Source organism: Stegastes partitus, unplaced genomic scaffold (genome assembly GCF_000690725.1).
Source record: "Stegastes partitus isolate 25-593 unplaced genomic scaffold, Stegastes_partitus-1.0.2 Scaffold137, whole genome shotgun sequence".
Classification (NCBI taxonomy): domain Eukaryota; kingdom Metazoa; phylum Chordata; class Actinopteri; family Pomacentridae; genus Stegastes; species Stegastes partitus.
The window spans coordinates 475,513-502,241 of record NW_007577868.1 but is presented as its reverse complement, the minus strand read 5'-3'; the positions used below and the strand labels follow the sequence as shown (position 1 = coordinate 502,241).

Below are 26,729 nucleotides of genomic sequence, written 5' to 3'. Positions count from 1 at the left end.
CTGCTCAGATTTAGTATGTTTTTGGGTGAGATGCCTCTGATTGGTCACATTATTTTCAGTCTTTTCTAGAGGTACCATCATTTTCAGTTTCACAAGTTTATTTTTTAAAATATTCTGTTAAACCACAATTCAAAAGCAATGTCTGATTTTCACTGGTTAACTTTCATAGAATTTTTATTTATTATTAATTTTGTCAGATTCAAGTTATTTCTGTGACCACTGTGGGTTTTTCTTTCATTAATAATCAAGGGGTACCAACAATTTTGTGTGTAAACTGTCCGAGAACCTAAGGGTCCATACAAAATAGGAAAGACTAATCTAGGTTAAGGAACACGTGTCTTGCTTCGAAAGGCAGGCCTGTCTCTTGGAAAAGGATTCATGGCTTTGGAATTTTGAGCTTCAAACAGCTCACCCTACTAGTCATGACAGAACAGCTCTGGCCACTACTCCAGGCATTTGCTTTTTTGAAAATGTTGCGCTGGTAATGAGTTGCATCCAAATCATATCAGTGCAGAATTCTGCAGATGTTTGGACTGCGCGCTATCATTTATCGGGTACACTGTGTGATGAGCAAACAGCCCACAGGACAGCTGATGGACTGCAAATAAGCGCCGGAGCGTGCTGCTATAAACAAATCTCATCTCACTGTTCTGTGATGATTGTAAGATCATTGTGAAATAGCTTATTTTATGCCCTGTTGAACACCCTCAATCCATGTGTAGGTGTGTGTGTGTGAGCGTGTGTGTGTCAGATTTTCTATCAGCAGGTTGTATGCTGCTCCTGGGAGCTCCTCCAACCCGATGATTAATGTCTTTCCCTGCCTGTACATTACACACACTGTGTCTGAGTGAGTGTGTGTGTGTCTGTGTGTGTTTGTGTAGAACAGAGAGACAGATGGCTCTCCATGTCCTGTGGTTTATGACACCTTCCACAGCCCGCTAGCCACACTATGCTACATTCTCCCCCTCGCACAAAGCGCCCGCCTGCACAAACACAAACACGCATACACACAGAGCAGTATGTCATGCATCAGTGTCACCGCAGTAATTACAGGCTTATCACGTCGCCATAATCTTGAGCCACAGTGACGTGATAACAGCCAGCTCCATTGTCCGCCGTGCGCGCTCGGTGTTCGTATGCAATGCGCGCGCTAATACCAGCAACCCGCACAACTGAGCCAACTGTGGCACTTATTAGAGGATGTAATCATTTAAAGGGGATGACAAGACATCGATGCGACTTCGCTTGACACGCGTGCGACCAATCAAAGCGCCCCGTTTGTATCAATCATCACCGCTGCAGTTTTCACACGAGAACAAGCTCGCAGTTACCTGTTGTAACGATCTCGTCTGACAACAATCGCTCGAGCTGATTTTTTTCCCTTCAAAATCAAAAAACACACACAAGACGCCTGGATGTGCTTGGTAACCCGCTCCTCAGAAGACGTGACTCAAAGTTACACATCAAAGGTGTTGCAGAGCGGCGAAAACAAACCCAGCTATTTTATTATCAGCACTTAAACGGAGGTGTTGCTCTCTATTAGCTGCACGTTTTGTGTAATCAGGGTGGGAAATGCATGATAACAATAAGGAGAAAAAAAAGGCGCCAAAGGGAGATAAATAGTGGTTGTGAGGTTATTTGTCTTTATACCTCGGCAGCTAAAGAACCAGGTTAGGTTTCGAATGTGAAAAAAGGCTGTGAAGCGTAGAAACCTTACCTTAATTTACCTCTAATGCAAGCTTGATAGAGGTATCTGATTTTTATCGCCAAACTCTTTACTAAAGTATTCAAGTCTTGCACGTATAAATATGTACCCAGGCGATGAAATAATATATAAATAAAAAGCTAATTCACACTTTGCTCTGTGCATTTCAAATGGATGCATTTTCTCCTCAGGAAGCACTTTCTATGTATAATTTATACATTTACAATTAATATTCCATCGCAGTTGCGCACACTTTCATCCATGCAGCTATTTTGCAAGATAAATAACATATTAATTCCCTTTTGCATTTAAAAGTGATTTTGACCCAACATCGATGATCGTCTGTGCAACTCTCACGACTTGTGACTCACAATCTCTGTTTCACATAATCAGGCGGGCCCAGCGGGCTGATCGTTATCTCATGTTTATAATGGGTATCGGCCCAAACCAATCACCGGCTGGATTCATGACGTTTGTGCAGAAATGTCATAATGTCATTACCAATATGTGCGAGAGAATATTAGCTTTTATTGCTTTAAGTAAAGACGGAACAATGAGCTGATGAGTTGATGTGCGGAAAGCTGTGGTTTATGTAACAATGCTTTTCTCTGTTCTGCATCAGTGAAAGCTGGATGAACCGCATCTGGGGTTCTAAGACAAAACAAGAAGGTTTGTGGAACTGATGGACACTTTTTCATGAGAATAAATGGCCCATGAAGATTATCTGTGAGACTAATAAATAGCATACATATTATCTTGCATTCCCCCTGTTCCTTGGCAGTGCCGTTCAAACATATCTTTAAACTACAACATGCTACATCCCTCCAGCAAAACATTCTAAACTAGTCCTGCCGAAAACTACATTTTTACACCAACTGCAGTCGAGCCAAATGCACAATTACAGCCCAGTTTCGACTGTGTGGACTGCACATGAACTGTGAGGGTGAGCTTTTTGCGGAGGATGATAAAACAACATCTAAACAGCCGAATGCTGACAGGTTCCCAGCCAGCCAGAATGGCTTGTGCTTGTTTAGGTGGAGCTGACGAAACCTGCACATCAGTCATCCTGTCACAGAGAGACGCCCTGGGTTAAGTTCAACTCCTGAGCAGAGATAGAGGGAGACGCAGAGAGGGGGGAGACGGGAAGAGAGATAAAGGCAGAGCGAGGATGAACACAAACAAGCGAGAACTAATAGGAACATGATCGAGCTCACTGTCCTGACCTGCAGAAATATAATGCTGCCAAACAGGCTCCTGAACGCACAGCGTTTCCCCGGTGGGTCTGACTTGTCAGAGCGCGGCTCAGGGAACAGATGCAGGTGGTGCAGACACCAGAGAAGGTCACACACTGCTCTATTATACTCAGTACAATTTGGCTAAGGACTATGTTTAGGTTTAACAGCTGTCAGCGGCACTTCGCATGTCACGATTTTAAGCTTTTCCTCCAAACACTGCGAAACATGTCTCACCATTCGTTGTATACTTAAAGCATTAGGATGACACTCTAATCCAGGACAAGTCCTAATGGGTGCACTGGGAGGCCTTCAGTGCCTTGCTTAAGGCTGAGTGTTGAAGCTAATGCAGGAATCAAACCTGTGACCTTGCACTTCGCTCGTCAAACGGCCTCTGCGTCGTGACTTCTATCATCTATCACGGCTGTTTTCAAAGGCTGGGAATGAGCCCAAAGAGTTGCAGGAAGATAAAATGTCTCTCCCACTTTTCTCCGCAAAGTCTTAAAGTAATGAGACTGCATGATGTGTTGTGATCCCAAAGCTCCTCCAAGACTGCTTTAATTAAATACTGTAAGCTAGCTGCATGCAGTAGAAGAGCAACCTATTTTTCCATATTAATCTGCACAAATGGCTGCATCAGGTTTGCAGCGAGAGAGAGAGAGAGAGTGCCTTGTTTTTCTGAAAATGGAGGCACAGAGAATATTAAAACAACGGTTTGTGCTTTACAAACACAGGTCCCTGCTTTTGTCTCTCTGAATTCCACTTCCTAGAAATACAAGTTCCCGAGCTGCTGCTGACAGAATTAGCAGAACATCAGCCCCGGTTCCCACTTTGTCAAACTGTCTCTCTCTTCCATTTACTCTACCTCCTCCGATAAGCGAGTCCAATTCTGCTGATGTATCCCTGTCTGCAGTCAAACTCACCGCCTCAACAGCGCGCTTTCAATCACCCCGCCGGCTTTGGGCCGCCGCAGTAGATCATCTCTCCACATCGCGGGGATCTGGGCCGCAAGATCTGCTAAACCATGCCTTCATGAAACATTTATCTTTATCTGCTTGACGGCTATCTACATGCAAAGACTGCTCACCCCTAAATTATTTCTCTACCTCATTCTGAAATGTTCTCTCTTTTTAAGCATCCATCATCTCTAGTCCTTGCCAAAAAAGAAGACACGGATCCTAGCGGGCCAAGTGACATTTTATGTGTTAAGTTACTGCTCTTAAAAGTATGATAAGCTGATTTAAGCCACTTCCACAGAACCCACATTGGCTGTGACCTTCAGGCTGCTGGACACTTCCCTCTCCCCACTGGACGCCCCCATGCCCATGTGAAACATTAATTCATTACCGCACAGCAATAGCTCAGTCATGCTTGTTTAGCAACCAGTGAGGGAATTTTGCCGTGCGCCGCATTTATATTCTGCATGTTGTTTGCCCTTTAGCACCTTCGGCTTGCTCGCTGAGAAATCCACTTGTCTGTTGTGTTTGGTCATTAACAGCTGCGACCACCTGTGTGGCCATTTTGCTGCAGCGTTCGCCCGTGTTTTTGTGCGGCGGCCTTCTGCGAGAGACAACACCGCGACGTCTCTGCAGCGCTGCAGTTGGGAAGGCAGAAGGTTATTAACATTAAATAAGACCTTCTCTCGGACACTTGCTAAATTTGTGACGGGGTGCAGTGAGGAATTCTCGGCCAACTTCTTCCCCCCTCCTAAAAAAGAAAAAGGCGTCCAGATGGGGAAGACAAAGGATGCTACTGCTTTTGGTGACATGAGGATTCAGACAGGTTCTTGGCAAAGCTGCAGGCTGCTTGTTTTTTTTTGACTAAAACACACCAGAGTGTCTTCAACAATCAACGCTGGACCCAGTGATAAAAACATGTCTGCTGCTCAATCTCTCTGTTGTGCATTCGAGTGTGTTCGCGCTCGTGCATTCGCGTTTGTGTACAAATATGTATGCAGTCATGTGTAAAATTTGCATGTTGAGTGCATCTGTACGCGCGCACGTGTGTGTGTGTGCGTGCGCGCGCATCTGATGACAGCAGGCTGATTAAGCTGTTGCATAGTAATGAGCTATGGCTGTCTGTCTGGCAGCTGCTCTGACAACCTCTTTTCACAACTAGCCCTCCCACACACACACACACACACACACACACACACACACAGAGAAACAAACACAGGCGTTTAAGTGCACACACACACACACAAAAAAAAGCACCACAATTCTGAAAAAGCATCAAAGCTGACAACTGCACTGATCCATTGTTGGTGTAGTTGAATCAAAAAGTTGTGCTAGTGCAGGCAATTAGCGATGCATTAAAAGATGGAGATCTCACAACAACACACGCCGTTTCCTACAGGCGGCTGCACTTCCTCTCCGTCACCCTTTTTTCTTTTTTTTTTTTGTTGTGTTTTCCTCCTGATAATGACTACCAGTCAGGAATAACAGTCATTTCCTGCCTCAAATCACTGATGTCAGGGGAAATATCAGCCACAGGCACAGAGGACGCGCAGTGTGTTTTAGTGTGTGTGTGTGTGTGTGTGCACCTTCTTGCTGTGTATTTGTATGCTTGAGTACCTGTATTCGAGGTCATGTGCATAGCTATAAGAGGCATCTACTCCCCCCCTCCCCGCCTCGACGCCACCATCACCACCCCTCTGTCTCTTACAAATATCTCCGGGGCAACCAGATGGATGTGAGCGCTTAAAAGAGCTCGCCATCCCTCTTCCTCATTTCACTGAGGTCAGTGTCAACATCAAGAACATGGAGACTAATGCACGGCTTACAGGAGACATGCAGATTAAATGCAGGAAAAACTGGAAGTGGGGTGTTTGTTTACTGCCTGAATCGTGTGTAAAATGGTGACAAATAAACAATCATGTTCATGCATTTTCACAAATTGCCTAAAGAGAGAGGAGGGGGGTGATAGTGAGTCCAACCCCCCCTTTTTTTCTCTTTTTTTTTTTTTTCTGGTGCAAAAAAAAAAAAAATGTGTATTTAAGGTTTCCGCTCTAAACGCAGATTATTTTGCTCTTCTCAAGCGGGATGCACTGAGCAGGATTCCCTTCTCTCTCCGTTGCCTCTGTTAAATGATTTTTTTTTTTTTCGAAAAAAAAAAAAAAAAAAGGCCACCAAAAACAAATGTAAATCCATTTCCTTACCTTGTTGATGTCCCCTTCCTGACATCACACATCATGCACTTAAAAGCCTCCGCCGTGTTCTTGTACGTGCACACGCTGCAGTCCCAAAACCCCTCGTCGGAGGAGGGCTTCAGTTGACGCTTCGGCCTTTAAATAAATAAATAAATAAATAAGACAATAAATGTCAAAACAAAACATTTTTCTGAAAAAAGCAGAAAATTATATTTTTTTAAAAAAAAAGGAGAGAGAAGGTAAAAGAGGAACGAGAGAGAGAGGAGGGGGGGAGTGAGTGCAGCTCTCGAATGCTATCGATAGCAAACATCTGGGTGAAGCCTACAGGATTTAGGAAATCATCTGCAAGCGCGCGCTGATCCGACACTGTAATTGGCGATGAGGTTTTAACACCAACGCGCGCGCACACACAAACCCCACTCTCGCACGCGCGCACACACACACATATATGTATACAGAGAGAGAGGAAGAGAGAGAGAGAGAGAGAGGGTGAGGGAGAGAGAGAGGGAGAGACCGTGGAGAATTTTTTTTTTCTCTCCCCCCGCCGAGCGCTCGCCGATGTCCGCTCCCCTCCTCCTCCTCCTCCTCCTCCTTCTCCTTTTTCTTCCCCCCTTTAAAAGCGTGAATATCCCGGACGAACACGCGGCCCTTACCTTGTGGGACTCCTCTTGTCGCCCATGCCAGACCGGGGTTTATCTGGAGGTGCTGCGACGAGCAGAAGTCTGGCTATTTTCAAATAATTTCAGCAGAGACGCGATGCGCCTGTGCCGCTCGGCTTCCAGCTGTCGTGGAAACTCCGCTTGGGAGATGGTCACGTGGCTCGGCGGCGGCCAATCAGAGGCCGGGTTACTTCCCGAGGCTGACATTCCTCTTGATGAATCAATGCCGCCTTCACGGAACCTCCGTAAACTTCGAGGTTTTGTGCTTTAATGGTGCTAAACGTCCACATTATTCGGTTATCGTGACAAACGTGTCAAGGTAGAGCGCAGGTCTTCTCCTAAATCAGTCAATCAATCGATCAGACATTATTGATGCCGTACTTTACAACCCAACCCACACCCAACATCATGTTGTAAATAAAGGACTTACAAATAATAATAATAAAAAAATCTATGGATGGACAGATGACAGCACAGAAGTAAAATAAATAAAAAAATAAATTAAAAAATCACCAAAAAAAAAACAAAAAAAGAGAGAAAATAAAACTAATTCTAGTAATGAAGTAATAAATGGTATTCTGAATACACTAAAATACCTAAATAAGTGAATAAATAGAGATTTCAATAAAAAACACACTTTCTTCTAAAAAAAATAATGATAAATAAATAAATAAATAAAATAAATGAAAACTCTGACCAATAACTCAGTAATTCAAACAGTTATTATTATTATTATTATTATTATTATTATTATTATCATCATCATTATTATTATTATTATTATTCAATGACATGAGAATATTTAAGAACAGGACAAATAGTAGAATAATATTTAACAAAAATTGTAGAAGATTATAAAATATTACACATGGCACTGAAATATACTAAAAAAAATATTGCACATTATATTAACATGTTGTGCATTAAAGTGAAATATTGCACATGATACTGAACCTGAAACTGCACAAACGTTTAGAAAAAGTAACATTGCAAATTATATCGATATTATAGCTGAAATGTTTAACTGTCATGTCTCTAGAAGAAGGAGGCGTTAAACAGTTAGTACAAAGTGTGTTATTGCACTTGAAGTGATATAAGGGGAAAAACTGTGATGACAAAGCTTTTCAAAAACTGGGGAAAAAAACCGACCTTAACTTGTATTAATAAGTCCTTTCAATGCATCATCTCATGCAATGAATGGACAGAAATTTATTTATTTGTTGTTGTTTTTTTTCTGCAGCAGCAGTCATACATTTTGGTTATAGACTGTATTTGAAATTTCCCACGGCACCTGAATGCATCAAAATGCACAGTAACTAATGTTCTGCGTCTCCAGCAATGTGTGCTGCCGCTCAAATCAGATCACTGTGCCGCGAATCCTTTCAAATCCCCGCATCTTTCACATTTTCCGCGCAGACTGCAGAAATCCCAGAGCAGTTTATGTCACGGGCGCATTAAACATCGGGGAAATCCCTGCCTTTATTTGCGTGCTGACGCAAGCGGGCATCAAAAAAACCACATTTCCAAGCGAGCAGACGAGGCAGCCAGGGGTTCCCGCACCTTTTATATCAAGGACAACCACACTGGATCTCTCCATTAGCTCCAGTGGAAGAGATTTTACTGCAGAGGGGAAACCCAATTGCTGCATTTGAGCTCTTAAAATGTGCACAAATGGTTTAAATTCGCATTGTTTATTCCTTTTCATTGGAATCATGTAAAGAAGAGGAAAAACCTTTTTCTTGATGTGAAAATTTGAATGAAATCTTAATTATTTTTCCAATGTGTATTTTTTCACTGCTCGAACACAATGCAAAACCTTGAGCTCAACTATGTCACCATCTTTGACATTTTACTGACAAAATATTTTTCAAAATCTTACAGTATTGAGCGAATCAAAGCAGTAAATAACCATTTTAACCAGATTTTGCAGTAACCACTCAAGAGCTGGTTTGTTATTAGGAAATATTTTATTGACTGACATAAAAAAAGAAACACAACACACACACATTCAATCTATTATCCATCCATTAGCTGTACCTGCTGCATCCATGCAGGGTTGCGGAGGGTTCAGGGCCTATTGCAGCTGCTACTGGGTGGAAGGTGGGGAAAGATAAGAAATCGGATAACCTCGCACGTTTGTGGTCAATTCTGAAGCTCCGATGGATGACTCTGTTTTGGTCTGGCCAGCTCTCTGGAGTGTGGAACATGAAAACTCCACACACTGTTGTCCACAATCACCATACTGATTTGTAGAAGCATAAAAACCCCCACTTAAGAACCTCATACATATAACTGAAATAATTTCATCTCTGAAGTCCGTGTGCAATTTTAGTCACTGAGCTCCTCTTCATCACTGAAGTATGCGCTCTTTTTGATCCTCGGTTTCCTGGAGTCTGCCGACGTTGAGGCGTGAGCGTTGTCCTCTTGAGATAAAGCCGCCTGCCTCTTCTTTTTATGCTCCTCTTCCTCGATACGGGCTTGCTGAACGGACGAAAGACAAAAGGAACATGTCGGCGCTGACGGATTAAACATTAAATGAGCGAAGAATCTTCCAGTTTCCGCTGCCTCGACTTACTAAAACATTTACTTTATGTTTCATCTCTTCTCTCCTTGTTCTGAGTCAGTGTGTTGCATGGGAAAGGATGTTGCAAGTGATTTCAGGAAGATGTTCTTAAGTGTAATTTTGTGACTCATAATGCAACACTTTGAACTGGAAATCCCACTTATGACTACGGTATATTATATTTGTTGTCTCTCTGAGCTCTTACCTGAAAAGCTATGGCTTGGCTCAGACTGTCTAAGGCTGGATCTTCTCCTTCTTCCTCACTTTCTTCCTCCTCCTCCTCACTGAAAAATAAAAGATGTGCTATGACACCATTTCTGATACGATATCTCACAAAATCCGCCACAGAATACGTACACGTGCTCAGGTTGTTGACCCTTTTTCTTCTTTTTCTTTTCTTTCTTCTTCGGAGGTTCCCTCTCTCCCAGCATGTTTTTGGGGCATGCGTAGCTCAGGTGTCCGGTATCCTGAGATGTTTTATTTAAAAATTCAAACACAGAATAATGATTAAACTTGTACTTCAATAAACTTTGACTCTCACAGGACACAAACAAATACGCACTGACCCCGCATTCGTAGCATTTAGACTTGTCTGTGTAATTCCGCCTCCTTATGAACTCGGCTGCTCGTCCGTTGTCTATGGCGATGCTGGCTTTCACTGTCCTGCCAAACAACTGGGACACAAGCACATGTCATATTAAAAGCACTTCATTTCATATGCTTGGTGACATTCACGGTGCAAGAAAACAAATCATCACACCTGTTTGTTGTTTATTGCTCTTGCACAGTTATGAGCTGACTCTCTGTCCAGGAAGAGAACGAACGCCACCCCTTTACTCTGGCGAGTGTCTTTATCCTTTACAATTGTAACCCTGAAATAAACATGATGGTTATTAACAAGTGTATATAGAGGAAGCATTACATTATTATTCGCCTTTATTCAGAGCTTTTCAGTGACTCCTGTGGGCTGTGACACCCTGACTACTTAGCTGCATTGCTTTGAGATAAATATAATAATAAAAAACTATAGTGTAAGAGCGATTATTTTCTCGATTAATCAATTCGTTTCCTTTACAAAATGGTGGAAAATGTCCATCATGACATCCTCAAATGTCTTGTTTTACTCACAAGCCAAAGATATTACATAAAGATGCAAAGACCACTGAAAATATTCATTTTTAAGAAGCTGGAATCAGAGAATTTAGACTTTTTTTTCCCCTTAAAAATGACTCAAACTGTGTAATAAATTTAACAGTTAAAATCTGATTGATTCATAATTAATCACTGCAGCTTTAGGCACACACACTACTTACTTTACGACTTTTCCATATTTGGTGAAGAGCTGAAATGGCACAAAGTGTTTCAGTAAGAGAGTGGCTTGGATCCGAAACACATTGTAGAAATTGACTCTTTTTCTACATTTTAGTTGAACAAAAGCATATCACACACATTTTCATAACATTAACCAACGTGTATGATCGATTATAGGTAATAAATTACCTTATGCAGGTCGTTGTTGGTCAGAGAGAACGGCAGGTTCGACACGTATACGGTGCTTTTGCTTGGTGCCAAACCCCCGCTCATAGTGAATACATAGGAGAGCCTGTTACATAAAATAAGACGCCCACATGAGCACACTTCTTTGTTTCCTGTTCAGTTGCCACCATTCAGAGTACTATTGCCACCAACCAGATCATAGTTGTTAAATACTTGCTGTTAAGCCTGTGTTTTGTAGATAAGTTCTAACATAACTAAAAAGTCTCCAGAGTCATATTTGTCATACTTTCCAACTTCTTGTTGAATCCGATGTAAATGCCTTCCTCTATTACCACTGTCCCATAGCCTTTGACACTGAACCTTAATTCTGCTCCATATTAAAGCTTTTGCAGCTATCTTGCTTATTGCTGCTATAGCTTCTCTTTGGTTTCTGTCTAATTCATTTCTGGCATTCACAAAATCCCCAATGTCAAAATGTGCTGGTACCCATAATGACTGTACATCAGTTTCTATTCTCGTAAGTCTAATACAACATTGCACAATGAAGCTAAAGATCTATTCTCTCACACTCTGCCTCTATCCTCTCTTTGAATAAGGGCTAGTCCCACTGCACTATTCTCTCCGTCACGTCAGTTTTCACACCACGTCAAAATCACGTCACTCTCAACATCACTTTTCTCCAATTATCTGTCTGCCCACACTCTGGGAGCCAATCAGTCAGCAGACCCAGTTCTTTAAATTTATTGCAATCCTGTCACTCTCCACTGAACGCAAACCCCTCTTCCTCCACCTCATCCAGATGTCCATCCAGTCTCCATCAGACATCTGCCAGTTTGGCTCTACCACTACCAGCATCACCTGTTCTCATTTGGGACCCTGCCTTATGATACCTCTCCTCTCAAAAGCCCAACCACCAAAATACATTTGTTACAGCATGTCCATATTGCCACAATACACTTTTCTTCTTTACTTTCATATGATCTTTTCTTACTGAAATGCCATAAATAACATTCTGTCTGCCTCAAGAGGCATGCTTCAGAATCGTCAAAGCTGCATTCAGTTTGAGCAGTAGATTTTCCCTCCTTTACTCATTGCAAGGCTGACAAGAATGCCATTTAACTGCATAGACAGATTTCTGACCTGCTTGTTCATGATGATTTGTAACTCTGGGACATAAAATGTAATATTTATTCATATTGTCCATATCTCTGTGTTCACATAAGCCTGTAAATTGAATAAACACGATCTAACATTGAGGAAACATTAAATGGTGAAGGCAGCAGCCACAGTGGAACAGCTGGCAATAAAACTAACAGACCAATCACTCATTTACATCCAATTGGGATTTAACCCAAATGTTCACAAACCACAGCTACGTAGCTAGCTTGATAACTCTTCTATAACTGTACCTTTACACATTTTAACATTACTTCAGGCAGCAAATACATTCACGAAATGACTCACCAGCACGGCTCCCACCGATACAATAGCACTGAAATTTATTGAAAGTGCCAGAACTTAGTGTAAACGTATTTGCAACTAATATTTAGCAACAACAGAAACAAGCGCCATGTCTGTGCGTCGCACACTGATGACGTAAGCGCGCCTGCCGTAAATACACTAGCGGTTGTCCACAAAGCTACCGGGAAAGGCTAAGCTAACTAAACCACAGATAAGGGTGAGATTGTTTTATTATTTTGCATGTAAATTAACGGCATTCAGTGCTGTTTCGCATGCCTGTGACTATAAGAGGCTATAAGCCGCCGTCTCCGTTCTTAGTATTTTTTTTGGCCCCTGTGACGATAAGCTAACTTGCCTTCAGATTAAATAAAACGTGAGGCTATTTGCTTCATAAATGGAGGCTAGGTAATTAGCCCTGCTAGCAGTCAGTTCTACATGGACCTACTTTGGTTAGTAGTAAATTTACCATCCCGGGAAATGTTGTAATGCTTCGTTACTGTAACGGGTGGGTGGTATCCAGCGTGTGCTGTGTTGAATAAGGTGTTGCTGGCCAGTTGTAGTCCCTCGTAACGTGAGGTCAGCATAGTCTGCATAAAGTACTTTGAGCTGGTGTTGCGCCCAAAAGTGATGCCAACAACTGGGAGCAGTAACCCCTCTGTCTCTGCATTGTTTTATCTGCTCTGTGCTCAAGGTAATAACCAAATCCAGTTGATTTTACCCCTTGAAAAAGCTTTAAATAACCAATTTAGCTCATTTCATGCATTTTCCACTTGTCAAAATGTGATTGCAGCCCCTACACTGAGACTGAAATTTTATTAAGGCACCAAAATGTATGATTTCATTCATGAGGGTTACATGTGACAGACTATAACCCGTAGGATAAATACAAAAGATATCATTCATTTTATTTTAGATATAAAAACCCATCTGTCAAATATAAACAGGAATATATCAAACACATGCAGCCTAAGCTTCCGCCTGTATTCATAAATGTCCTGTCTTATTAAACTGTGTACTACAAACATAGTTTCGATGACAAATGTTGAGTCACAAGGAACTTTACAGTTTCACAAAGTACAAGGCTTTACTGTCGCTACAAATAAACAGTTATGTGTATTTGCATTTTATGACTGTGTGATCAGATAAAAGCAGATGGAGATATGTATAAACTGGATGATGATCAGTTTTTGCCGTAATACCTGTTTGCTCGGTGACTGGATCAAACTTTAAATGCTGCACGTTGTCTTATTTCATACTTTGTTGCACTTGTTGCAAGTAGAGGAATTCTTCACATGATTGTTTTTTTCTTTTTGCAAGCTTAATTCCAAATGCTATTCTCAACACAGTTGCTTGAAAACATGTGCGATGAGTCTTACTGCTTCATTACAAATCTCTTTATAGATTGTTTTGAAGATTCGCAGAAGTCCTTGGAACCATAAGTAAGTCATCAACCAATGCTTCTTCATTGTACAATGATTCAACACTCGTTTAGGGATGTCTGACGCAAACAAATCAGGAATTTCAGGGACAGACTTGATAGCTTGTAAAAAAAAAAATATTCTTACAAAAGTAGCATTTGTGTTGCAGCCTGGACCTGACTGAGACCGAAATGAAATAACTTTACATGAGACATCACAAAAGTGTCTGGTTTCATTGTGGTCATCAAGTTAAATGTAGATTATATTTTATTTTGTTTTGTCAGATGTGGTTTTATTTTTTTGTATGTGTTTTACTGGAATATTGCTGTTTCAAGAAATGAGCAGAGCTTGACTTAAACAAAGACGTTGCATGTGACTGCAGAAACACAGAATTATTTGTTTTGTGGAGCCACCTTTACCTCTACAGTCCAAACAGTGTTTTTCACTCTTTGCAGTGACATACAGAAGAGACCGAAGTATACGAGAGGTGTATGAGGAACGTTTTCTGCCAGACAGACCCGTGAGTTTGCACAAAGTATATTCAGTCCACTTTCTCCTCTTTATATCACTTCTGACGTTGTTGCATTTCCTTCCATAGTATGCAAAAATCAAATGCAAATAGACTATATTTTATCCAAGCAGCCTTTTGATTTTCTCTCTCTGCAAAAATTAGTTGGCAAAGAATGATTTGGAGTGAGAATTATACAATAACACACACAATCTTGTGAGTGTTTTATTTCCAACCTCAGCTGTTGTCTTCTTGAGCCAGCAGGCTGTCTTAAGCTATGAGTCATTTCTGCAAATGGACATCCTTAATGTAAAACCTTACAACAACAAAAAAAATCACAAGAATATTGACACAATACATTCAACTTAAAATATTAAATCACGATATGTACCAATGTGAACAGGGTCCGTACCCGCGGGCAGGTGGAGGTGTAGAGAGGAGAGGCCCCTTTGGCAGGCCAGAGGACGACTACAGCCGCGGCGGGTACGAATACGAAGGAGGTCCGCGCTTTTACCCGAACGGAGGCGGCCCTCGAGGTTACCATGAAGACCAGAGGGGCTACCATGGCGATGGCCATCATTTCCCCGGTGAACGCAGAGGCATTCCCCCTTCAAGGAGGGTGAGAGTCGTAATGAATTTTGCTGCAGAACTTACTGCAATCATATCAATGAACTGGATTTATAGGGTAAAATATGTGCTTTGAAAGCTTCTACAATATTATTGTATAATTTTCAAAGACTGCCTCAGCAATGAAAAGTCTGAATGAAGTGGGAGGGGAAACTGCAGCAAAGTGGCTTTAAAATTAAAGGAGATGCTCTTTGATTATCGTCCAAAAAATGAGTTTTGAAAGTTGTTTCTGCACCTTGAAATAAATTTAGTCAAGTCAGCTTTATTGTCAGTTTTGCCATATGCACAACATACAGAGAACTGAAATTGCCATACTCCGAGGCTCCGCGGTGCAAAATGAACATAGAAAAAAAAGTCTAAAGATAGCAAAAAAGGAATAGATAGAATATAGCTATAAACAGCAGGACAACAGGATTTAAATATGCACATGTCATGAGCTATCTGAGAGCTTTATGGTTGAAGGGTCAAGGTAAAATATTTTGAATGCACACAGTATGAACCACATTGTAGCCAATCATTATGGTAAATTAAATGTTTCTTGGTCTTTGACATTCCACCAATATGGAATTTCTTACCCATTTGTTTTTCTTTTTTAATGTTTAATGTTTGTCTTTATATTTTATTCCTTGTGACATCGTGTTCTAAAGTTTCATTCATATTTTAGATTTTCAGTTTGTTTGACTTTCTTCATTCATCATGTGGGATGATAATGCAAAATCTGTAGCCTTTTAATTCATTCATTCATGTAATATGGAAGTTAAACACACAGAGTATTTACATCTGCATCCCAAGAGTCTGTATTTTAGATTTTAAGAAAATGCATTGAGAAGAAGAGACTTTCATGGGTTTTCTCTTCTGTCCATTTTCTTCATTGTGTAGGAGGACTATCCTTACAGAGTACCCAGGGAAGACCCACACCAAGGGCGGCCTATGGAATTTGGGTAAACTGCTTCTGTTTGTATGAGAAAAAAAAAAGAATCAAGTATTCTTTTTTCAGAAAGCAATTCTGGTCTATCAGGTTCTATTTCATACACTCATAACGTCGGGTGTTTTCATTTTGGACAGCAGGGGACAGTCTTTTTCTTTGCACTTCTGTTTTGAACAAGTCCTCTGTCTGTGATTCCTCTGGTCGGGCCGAGGGAAGGACTCTGCAGGAGTCGGCCTCCTTCCTCAGTATGTGCTTGTGATGCTTGTTTGCATAGCAGCAATCATAAATCATGGTCTGTTTCTGACCCATACTGGCCTGTCTCACCTTATTCACATTTCTTGAAGTCCCTGCTGGGCTCCACGCTCTTAGTTTAGCCAGCTAGCAATGTCAGCTCACAGTGTCTGTGTTTGGGCTCAGATTGGGTTGCAGAAATGTAGGTTTAAGTCAGGTTTACAGGTTGTATCCTCTTGAACTGCTCAGCTTTGAAGTGAGTGTATATTACTTGGTTGCTTGATGACTTTTGACTTTGCAGTTAGAAGGATTAAACATTAACACGCTGAGATGAAGTAAAACAAGTGTGTAAACTACTGAAGGATTTTAATTTTACTTTCTTTGAATATCCTTTAGAACTGAAAACTGGTACTAAACCAGTAGTTACCGTGTTATAATAGTGCTGTTTATACCGTAGTAAAATTCTAAAACAAGGTCAGACATGAATTATACTCATTGGATTCACCACTGAGCGGGCAAACAGGAACACTGATTTCAAACAAACATTTCAGATTGCGAAAGGGCAATGAAGTCAGTTGTGGACTGTTTATAATTGGGTTTAGCGTGGGCCGAGGTCAGTGGGGAGTTGTGGAAAAAGGCAGAGGGATTGTGTTTTTAGAGTTCTCAAAGTCTTTGTTTGTACGACACATTTCATACATGAGGCAATTTGAAGCATAAAAAAACACAGTAAGGAACACATTTACATTTTTAAATAAACTACATAATGTACCATTTGAAATTCTCCATTTAAAAGTGCAGACATGAGATGCATGAATCTGAAATTGAGTGAAAGTTACTTTGCAGTCATGAGGTGTTTATTTTTCCATTTTTGAAGGTTTTGTTATTTGAAAGCTGTTTATCACCAATTTACCATTTTAATATTAACCTCTGACTGTCAGCACTTTAATACAAGGGTTTTAAATACACATTTAGACCTTCTGGATAATCTGTTGGAGTCTGTTTGTGGTAGCATTTTACAGAAAAGCAGTGTCTCTTATTTGTGTTCTCATATTAACATAAAAGCCATTTCAAAAGATGCTCTTTATCTTAGCCTGAAGTGTTCTCCTCATTCAGCCTGGAAAAATGTGTTTAAAGGTTAAAATCATCTGGCTGTTGACTCAGTTCCACCTCGTGTAAAGTCTCCACCTGAACTACTTCTGCTTCCGTCTAAATGTCAGCATGTATCTGCAACCACCAATTTGTGTGTTTCTGTCCCCTTAGTGCTCGTGCGCCACCTCCTCACAACGTCCGAGGCCAGGGCATTTATCCGGCACCCAGATCGCTCCCGGAGGGCGGAGAAGACACATTAGTTCAGGCCATCCTAAACCTGGACAGAGGGTACGAGTGAATACATCCTTAACCGCTACTCACTGCATCCATTTGCCGTCGTTTTCTAAGAATATGCAGCTTATTCATCACAGACAGACAAAGCTGTAGTCAAACAAAGTGATTCGCAAAAAGCTAGTCGTGTAGTTTTTAGTTAGAATGAACATCTGCTGATGTTTAGTTCTAAGCACATATAGGAGGAGCAGCAGTATTCATACATTCATCCAATTCAAATGGTGCCTCTGTTTAAACAGCACAGCCTGTGTAATTAGTTTCAGGTTGCACATTCACTGTAATGACCGGAGGATGCTAGATGGCAGCATTGTGCTCCACATAAATCGACAAGCGAGAAGCTTTTTAGAGAGCAGTAGAGATGAACTAATCTGACAGCCACACAACAGTTTAAACCATTCATACATGACACCCACCCCCTCTCTGTTCCAGGGAGGACAGAGACCACTACAGGAGGAAGACCGGTCCGTTCCCTCTCCTCAGAGAACGCTCCCCTGTTCGCCGGGACGTGGCTCGTTCTCCTCACAGTCGCTCCGGTTCTAGCGTGAGCAGCAGAGGCTACTCGCCAGACAGAGCCAAGAACCTGCCTTTTCCCGCACAGCAAGGCAAGAGTATGTAGAAATCCTAGTTTCCCCCTCCCCTGATGCACTGTGCACTTCTTCAGACTGGAAACTTTACCTTGATTGGCCATTTCTTCTTTTTCTCTGAAAGTGATTGGAGCAAATCAGTCCTTTAAAGATTTGTAGATTGTTACAATTAACAGAAAACTAGTTGCGTAATGTTTTAATTCTGAATTGATGTTTAATTCATTCACTAAACATCACTGTTCAGCTTTAACATGTTAATGTGAGGACTGTAAATGGGTTTTTTGGAATGGTAGTTGGACAACAAACACCATTACTCCAAGAGACATTTTTCCCCTTTTTTCAGGGAAGAAAAAGATTAACTGAGTGGAAATAAGTGTCACAACAGACCTACAACGAGGTGAAGCAAGTCTGATGTCCAATATAAAATAGAATGAGGGATTATTTCTGGTCTTGATGCGAGAACCTCTAATAAATTGCAGTAGGGAGGGATGAAACTCGTTTTGCAGTAATGACGCACAACATTCACAGCGACTGCCTCCGGTTGCAAATTTTAGACATGACTCACTCATTTGTTGCCTTAAACTCACAAAGAGGGCTTACACCCACCGAGTGAGGCATCAGTCATACGAACAGCAGCTCTTCATACAAAGCACAGAATAAATTTGACAAAGAAAGCATTTGACTCAACCAAAGTTCAGTTTGAGTTCAATCCCAGAAATGTGTATTGATTATTTTGAATCTTTTATTTTTCTACCTTTGTTTAGTATCTTATACAGTCGGTCCATGACTGATAATCTGGCTTTTCAGGTGCGGACGGTCCAGAGGGTCACGCAGGTGTTTCTGAGCACCCCTGGGGGGCGCTCTATCCTCAGCAGAGTGGACATGACACTATGGGTCTGTACATTGAGCCAACAAGCTCAGACTTGGGTGACAATACGCTGATTTGTTGTTCCTCACTTGCATCCTTGTCATGTCAGAAAAGTGTCATAAGAAGGAAGTAAGGCTGGAGGACACAATGAGCAAAAGGACTTTAGGTTTTAAAAGCCCTCTGAACCTCAAACTGTTGCATTTTTACTCGCCAACGACTCATTTTTCACTGCAATATTAAATCCTGCACCTCTTTGGAAAGAACACAACCATGGCCAGAAGTAGAGAGAGCTCAAAAATGTTTTTAGATATTTCATTTCTCGCATTGTTTTTTTTTGTTTCCATACTTGTCTCTTTTCTGCTCTGTGTAAACACAGCCTGCAGTTCAGCTGTAAAGTCCCTGAATCTTAGTCACCTGACTGCTGATCACAGCAGAGTCACTAATGACTTATCAGTTGCATCAAGGGGTGCATGATTTTCTTTTCTTTCTTTTTTTTTTTTTAAACATTTTTTTTATCTGGTTAGAAGAGCTGGTTTACTATGGGAAGTTGTCACATGTACAGTAAGAGGATGTTGATAAAATATCACGAGTTAAAGCATTGATTTGGTTAAGTTCATCACGTCACCAATGAGTAGTTCAAGGACTGTTGGAAAGTTGAAAATCCAATGGTTTTTACAGATTCTGGCTTGGACAAATGGTGTCATTTTGTAAAAAGCTGCTTGCCTTTCAAACCCACCAGCAGGTTCTGGGATTCAGAGGGTTAAATCAAACCTAAGATTCAACCTACTTTTCACAGAAAGCAATTTTAAAACAAATCCACGCAATATAAACTCTAAAGTCCTTTTGAACAGTGATGTTTTCACCCAAGTCTAGAGTGAATTACATTATGATTTATTTTTTTGCTAATTAGAACCTAGTGGGATTTCCTATTTGCCATTTCCACTACCTGCTGCTAAGATACATTAGCACTTTCCTCGGTTCCTCCACTGATCTGTAGACGTTTGATGTTTGATTTTCTCAGTCTGTAGAGCATGTTAAAATGTGCTAAAAACCTGTTGTACATATTCAATGAGCACACATATTGTTCTCATTTCAGGTGGGATCTTAATGTGCATCCCACTGACTTCTAACTGTTTTTTAAAATACAGTTTGTCACGTGTGGAATTTACACTTTTGACATGGATCATGTGTCACAACAGGGAATTTTTACAATCCATATCAAAAGATGTATAATAATATATTGCTGGATGCTAAGTTTACAAAACTAATCTCTCCCAGAAGGCCAACAACAGTTCTTGAATTAACCGAACTGTAAAAATCACAAGTGCTAAAGTATCTCTCTGTTTACTGCATGTTGTTCTGTAGACTTTTTATCTCTAGCTCTTCCATTTCCCTGTTTCCTCTCCAAGTTTTTACCATTTTTTTGAGGCCTGCTGCTGCCTCACTGATGCTCATTTCTCCTTTAAATGTCCATTTTAACTGGTGCTTTTCCCTCCTGAAGTGACTTCTGAGTGTGTATCAGAACAGCAAGTGGCCGTTCTACTTGGTACTCGTGTTGGTCATGTTGTCATGCATGGGTTTAGCTTCTTCAAAGCAGAATGATTACAGTAGTTATTTATTAGTGAGGCAATAGGGCAGTGAGTGTGCTTGCGAGATTGCTGTCAGATAAGAGACCCTAGTTATGGTGATGTGCACAGCCAGTGACCCTTCGGTTTGGTCTTCCTACAGGGTATGAAGAGACTTATTCTCAGAGCAACATGGCTGGTAAGTACAGCTCAGTATAGTTATTGCAAACAGAACAGAAAAGTTACACTAGACTGGCAGCGTTTTTGGGTTTTTTTGTATTTAAACCCTGTTTGCTGAGGAAATCGACAGCTTCAGCAGGACTCCTAGTGCATGGTATAGTCTCTGTAACGTGCCTTGCAATAAGATTTTCCAGTGCAAATTAATAAGAAGCAAGATGAGGTGACATGCAGCGGATTTGTTTCAGAAATATGAAAAGGTTACAATCGTTAAACGTAACCTCTCTCCCAGCCCGGGTAACCCGAGAGAGACAGGGAGCGTTTCTAATGTGTCCAGCAGCCAACCTTCCTCCCCGTTCCGTCTGCCACTTTGTCAGGCCTCATAAAGATGCCACCAAGTCGTGTGTGGAAGTAGAGGGAAAGGGTATAGGATGTCTGATGGATATTCCTGAAGCCAAAGCTTCCACTCTGGAGTGTTTTTGTTTCATTTCGAGGTGCCCAGAGTTCACGTTTGTTGGTAGAGTTGATTACAAAGCCTTGGACGGTGCTTTTAACCTGTGGCAGGGCTGCTAGAAAAACAGTGGAAAAGTGAGCGACTGGAGAGGAGACGGTGTCCGCAGCGAACGAGTTACACCGAATTCATTCGCTGGAGTTTGGAGTACAATTATGAACCATCTGTTTCTTGATCGTTCCAGATGTTCTAGCTTAGGTACCTGTGCGGATCCTGGAACCAAACATCAGCAACTTTGCCTACCTTAAGCACACACATGCTTACTTTCCAGACCTACTAATTTCCCCTTCTTTCCTGTTTAGCATTTTCTTGATTCAAATCTTTTTTTTTCTCATAATATTTTGCCCCAAACTTACGTCTCACTCTGTCAATTTCTTGTCTCTTTTTTTTTTAAATTCTGTAGACAAAATTCCCGGCCTGTCAAGAGAAGGCTCCCCACACAGTGCAACATCAGCCAAGGTGAGCTCAAGAGAAAATTAAATATCTTCATAATAACAAGCTCCACACAGCAAGACGTGTGAATTTTTTATAATAAATCTGACTTTAAGTTTACTTTAAGTGCTGAGTTTTGTGCAAATGTTATTAATATAGCAGCACAGTCCCGGATGTGCTGTGAATTATTTTCCTGTTTATTGTATACCATGAGGTCTGGCTGTGTCACTGTATAGCAGGATGCATCTGGAACTTCTTAAATTCTGTCCTTCTAATATGTGTTTAGTACCATTGAAGTATGTTAATGGGTTCTAAAGTGGTCCTCATGCAGAGCATAAAAGCCATCAGGCCTGTGCTGTGTTTACCTGCGGTGTAAGCAGACTTCAGTCACAGGAGCTTGTAATGGCCTAGAGAATAGGGCTCAAGTGTCGTCAGTGTTTTTAAAAAAATACTTTTACTATTGCATGTAGATATCTCCTGACTGCTCGGCAAATAATAGTTTGTGTTGCTGATATCATCCATCTCCAACTATGCAGAGGAGTGTAAATAGAATCAGATGTGATTAGTCGCAGTGCGTCTGGCTGCGGCCACCCAGAAGTGAAGAGGCTAAGTCAGTAGCCCAAGTCACAACTTTATCACAGGATCTGTACCGCGAAGCCAGGAGAAGTCCCCGTGGACCTCGCTGGGATGTGTTTACAATGAACAATCGCTTCCCTTTTTTTTTTTTTTGCTGTAGAGGAGTATGTCTGACTGCGTTTGGGAGCTGCGAGTGTCTGGGACACGTCGCCGGTCAGCGGTCTTGTGATTGCCCGCGAGTCCAATGTTGCGCATTGATTTCTCACAAAGTCTCGACGTGACTGTCAAGAGTCATCGTGTCTCGCATCGTGCATTCACGTCATACGTGACGGATGGTGAAATACAAAGTGAAGTCACTGCATTTTTGGTCAAAATTGAGTTAAGACTGGAATCTGTCTTTCTTTTTTTTTTAATATATGTTTTTTGTAGCTGAAGTCTGGCTGGATTTCTAGAAGCTGACATTGCACACTGTGTCACTAAATAACAACAGACAAGAGAGCTACACTGCACACATTCACACATGGCAAGAGAAAGATGGTGAAATGTCATGACTAGCTTTAGCTAAACCTATGAGGTTTTTAATTTTCCCTGGCTGCTGCTTGTTTTTTTGTTTTTTTAACTGATATTTTGATGAACTAAACACATAACTAAATGAGGCATCAGCTACATCCAGTCATGATGCAGGAACAACAGTTGCCCCTCGATGAAGCCAGTGAGCTTTGCTGACTGCCAGTATTTGCAATGCTGGCTTGTTGTTGTTGTGGAATTCATGCAAGTTAGTTTAGGTATCTATAAATAACATACTATGAGTAAATCTGTCAAATTTAGAATAAATTCGTGGGTACTCATGAGGTTACATTTACCCTCTGAACCCCAAAACCCATCAGCAAGTTTGAAAGGCACGTAGTCTTTAAAAAATCCCCAAAATGACAACATTTATCAGAGTAAAACTGTAACAGCAGAGACTTTAAAACTGCTGGTTTGTCCAAAAAAAACCCAAAAACCTAAAGCTTTCGTTAAAATCCCTTTTTTAGGCATGTCTCATTAACAAATTAACCAAATGTGCTGACCAAATTCTGTCAAAAATATAAAATTCTCCCCAACTGAGAAGCCATTAGTAACTCCTGACTGTGACAAACAATGAGGTGAGGAAAGTTCAGAGAGCATTCGGTTGAACTGCAGGCTTTGTTTACACAGAGCAGATAGAAGACAAGTATGAAACAAAGTGAAATAACTCAGTAAGTATAGCATGTGGATCCCCATTTTTCTCCAGCATTTACAACACCTGTGGCTGTTTTTGTAAAATAAAGAAAGAAACTTTTAGGACTTACGCCAGCATGATTTTGGTAAACAGCGCACGAGGTCTTTTTGACTTTTTGCTACTTCTAGTCGTTTCCATAAAGCTGCAGGACTTTATATTGCAATGAAATTTGCCTTTAAACTTGGGGTCAGTAGCCAAGAGACCAAGCAATAACAGAGATACAGTGAATTTCTATGTATTGCAGATAATCAAAGTTTATTTAAAGCTTGCTCTTAAACAAACGAGGTCCACTCTGCTTCCTCTTGCACCCAGTGAAGATTATCATGAAAGCATGTACTATCAGCGCGGTGCGTTCTGCATGGTGTTTGTCAAGTTTTTTGCTCACTCTGAAACCCCCCTTTTTGTTCTCAACTACGCCTCTTTTGAAGTCACTGCTCTCTAAATGCCTATAGTGAAACTGAGAGTTACTGACACAGGACAGACAAACATTCATGACTCGTAACGTTTTTTTTTACAAGGTAGGCTTAAACTCACTTTGATCAAAAAAGCCTATTAAACTTAATCTTCAAATGCTGCGTTAATGTCAGCGGAGTTTTAGGGCCATGTTGTGGTTTCTCTCAACCACTTCTGACCGCCAAACGTTTCAGCATGATCTGAAAAGGTCCCGCTAGAAGGCAAAGTGAAAATCTGGCCTTTTGTAGTGAGGAGAGAGCTGAGATATTGTTTAACAAACAGGGATAACTGCACATTTTCAGGCAAACTCTCCCCGGAGGCCTCGATACTGATGCACTGGTGTGTGTGTGTGCACATAAAAAGTGCCACAAATAGCTGAGTCAGAAATGACAAAGGAGAAATTACAAGCTGCAGCATGTAAACATAGTTTTTTCCTCTTCGTCTAATGTGCATTTTTTTGGAAGAGACGCCCACCGCCACCCAATCAACCGCTGTGATGAAAGTTCTGCTAAGCGCCCCACCCCTCCGCTCGCACACACCGCCGCCGCCGCCGCTGCGTTTGATCTAGCCTGTGGTGCATTGTTGTTCTCCGTTCTCGGGGCACAAACCCATAACCTTGGCCAAGATGAAAGGCGCTACGCTGTGCCCCCCAGTAAAGCTTTGCGCTAATGGCCCCGGTCACTGCCCGCTGCGGGGATCCAACAAACTCACACGCAGGCTTTCTGGAGCCATCCCAGACACAAGAGACCAAAAAAAACGAGGGACCTAAAGAGCAGCTCCGGCTCTGGCGGCGAGCCAGGGTGGCCTGGTGGGTGGAGGGCAGGTTTCTGGAACAGAAAAGGTCACAGGAAGGTTTCATCTCTGCAGAACAAATTCTTGTCGGTTACAGTAAAACGTTTTATCAACCGAGATAACAGCAGAAGCGAACTGGGCCAAGTTATAAACCTGTTGTAGGAGGTCTTCCAGTCATTGTGATATTTTTAGCCATGCTGGCAATGTAGGGCGGTTGGTTCATCGTTCTACTTTAACTCAGCACCTACTGAATCGATTGACATGAAACAATCAAGTTTCATACATGATCAATGAATTTAGTGATCCCCTCATTTTTCCTCCAGCATTAGCGACAAGTTCACATTTTCATTTTTGTGTGAATTAGCTCAACATCTGCTCAGTGGATTGTTGTGACATTTTGTGCAAACTCACCCTAAAAACCGGTACAATGACCAGTCAGATGGAAATGTTCAGGATTTAATAGAAAGATTAATGAGATGAGTCAGTGGTTTTATTCATATATTGCTGTATGTTTTGAAAAAAGCAGTACTCATGTTATGAATATCATTAGTTTTAGAATTAATTTATTTATAATCTTAGCAACTGATTCCTCATTTATCTCATCAATGTGAAATAAACCTGTAGAAATGATTGCTTTGCCACGGTGTAGAACATTTGGCAGCTCAAAGTTTTTAGATAGTTTTTCCACTGACTCCACAAAGTATGAGTTAAATTCATTTGCCAAGGAGGAATTATTATTGATAGACTTGCCATTAATTATGAGTTCCTTTACCCCTTTCTGATTGCTTGTTCTGTTATTTAAGTGCTTGCATTATCCATCAATGTAGTAAGATACTTTAGGTTTGCGTAGTTCTTGTACCACTTTATTTCTTAAGCTTTTGTTCAATAAGTGATCAGGTTGAAGTTTCGAGGTTAATGATTTCTTTAAAGCAGCGTCTTCATCAGTGTTCTGATTCTCTGTTTGGTCGGTTACTCTTTTTTTTGTCTACATTTTATTTGCTTTTTCAATAGATTTTCTGATTGTTGCAGTTATAGAATCACAACAGTCATCCATAGCACATCCTGACATGGCGACTTTAGATTCTTTAAGTCATTTTCAAACTGTACGGTTTTAGATTTGGGAATAATGCATTTCATTTTCTCAACATCAGCACTTTTTTCAATCGCTTTTTAGTCAGTTTTCTAACTATAAGTAACAAGTTGGGGTCTGAAAGCCCGGTTACCAGATTATAGGTTTTTGTTATACGCTGTGGCTTATTAGTAAATGCCGTATCAGTAGGAGTTTGAGAGTGTTTGGTTAACCTGGTGGGTCTGATCACCTGGTGGTGGGTTTGATCATTTGTTGATAATTAACTTTACTCATGGTGGTTGGTTCATCATTCTGGTTTAATTCAGCACCTACTGAATTGATTGCCATGAAAAAATGTGCAAACATTCAACTTTGATACATGATCAAACCCAACAAATTTAGTGATCTACTATTTTTTTTCTCTAGCCACCTCCTTTACCAACAAGTTTTCATTTTTCTGTGAATTAGCTCAACATCTGCTCAATGGATTGTCGCGACATTTTGTGCAAACGTCTTCCAAGTTTTCCATTTGTGATTTCAAAGTCAAACATGAGCAGCTATTGAATAATTGCTATGAAATCTGGCACAGAAGCTCGTGTTTTCTCAGGATCCTTAGTGTAGTTACTAATTTTTCCCTTCAAAATGTACTTTGTCCACTACTTTGTGGCCAAAACTAATAGCATCAGCCTCAGCTGTACTTCTACTTTAGTTGCTAAGTCAGGTATTGGCATGCAAAGATGCTAAACTGAGAGGATGAAACATTAAATTCAGCATTATACCTACCAAGTACCAGCATGGAATCATCATTAGGAAACACCACAGTGCCGGTGTCTTGTATCGTTTAGTCTGGCCTCAGTTGAATATCATCGATTTATTGTATCTGTTGATTTCTCGTTTACACTTAATGTAGTGATCTCCTCCACATCCCAAAATATATTACAACACAGTAACAACGCGGATGTAGGCTGCAAGGTGGCTCGGTGGTTCGCACTGTTGCCTCGCAGCTAGAAGGTCACCGGTTTGCGTAAATAGATCTTTCTGCGTGGAGTTTGCATGTTCTCCCCGTGCAGCGTGGGTTCTCTCC

At 41.1% G+C, this 26,729-nt stretch overlaps 3 protein-coding genes across 5 annotated transcripts in view; 1 reads left to right on the top strand and 2 right to left on the bottom strand.

Moving 5' to 3' along the window:
- The window catches only part of yaf2 (YY1 associated factor 2), a 25,055-nt gene extending 18,178 nt beyond the window's left edge, over nt 1-6,877 (bottom strand). The window contains exons 1-2 of the mRNA XM_008278903.1: nt 6,739-6,877; nt 6,095-6,220 (exon numbers count right to left, since the gene is read on the bottom strand). Coding sequence (XP_008277125.1) covers nt 6,095-6,220; nt 6,739-6,764 — 152 coding nt within the window. The 5' untranslated portion in view covers nt 6,765-6,877. The remainder of the gene's footprint in view (nt 1-6,094; nt 6,221-6,738) is intronic.
- Nucleotides 5,213-26,729, top strand: part of pphln1 (periphilin 1) — a 30,823-nt gene continuing 9,306 nt past the window's right edge. Inside the window, exons 1-9 of one of the 3 annotated variants that reach the window (XM_008278907.1) lie at nt 12,406-12,482; nt 13,667-13,704; nt 14,139-14,203; nt 14,595-14,810; nt 15,698-15,759; nt 17,238-17,354; nt 17,787-17,959; nt 18,749-18,835; nt 21,466-21,521. In XM_008278907.1, the coding sequence (XP_008277129.1) occupies nt 13,704; nt 14,139-14,203; nt 14,595-14,810; nt 15,698-15,759; nt 17,238-17,354; nt 17,787-17,959; nt 18,749-18,835; nt 21,466-21,521 (777 nt within the window). In that variant the 5' untranslated portion in view covers nt 12,406-12,482; nt 13,667-13,703. Of the gene's footprint in view, nt 5,219-12,405; nt 12,483-13,666; nt 13,705-14,138; nt 14,204-14,594; nt 14,811-15,697; nt 15,760-17,237; nt 17,355-17,786; nt 17,966-18,748; nt 18,836-21,465; nt 21,522-26,729 lie in introns of those variants that run through there. The other 2 variants (XM_008278905.1, XM_008278906.1) reach the window with 2 other exon arrangements.
- On the bottom strand, nt 8,693-12,387 carry zcrb1 (zinc finger CCHC-type and RNA binding motif 1). The gene is made up of 8 exons (XM_008278904.1): nt 12,269-12,387; nt 10,808-10,910; nt 10,621-10,649; nt 10,068-10,179; nt 9,874-9,981; nt 9,665-9,774; nt 9,513-9,591; nt 8,693-9,225 (listed from the first exon to the last, which is right to left on the bottom strand). Exons 2-8 carry the CDS (start codon nt 10,889-10,891, stop codon nt 9,073-9,075), a joined length of 675 nt encoding a protein of 224 aa, XP_008277126.1. The 5' UTR covers nt 10,892-10,910; nt 12,269-12,387; the 3' UTR covers nt 8,693-9,072.

Bases quoted from the DNA above. Each gene is read 5' to 3' on its own strand.
- zcrb1 (XM_008278904.1), bottom strand. From the start codon at position 10,891: ATGAGCGGGGGTTTGGCACCAAGCAAAAGCACCGTATACGTGTCGAAC. The intron at 9,775-9,873 runs GTCAGTGCGTAT...AAAACATCTCAG, and splicing joins CTAAATGCTACGAATGCGGG to GATACCGGACACCTGAGCTA. The intron at 9,226-9,512 runs GTAAGAGCTCAG...TCGTCCGTTCAG, and splicing joins GCCAAGCCATAGCTTTTCAG to CAAGCCCGTATCGAGGAAGA.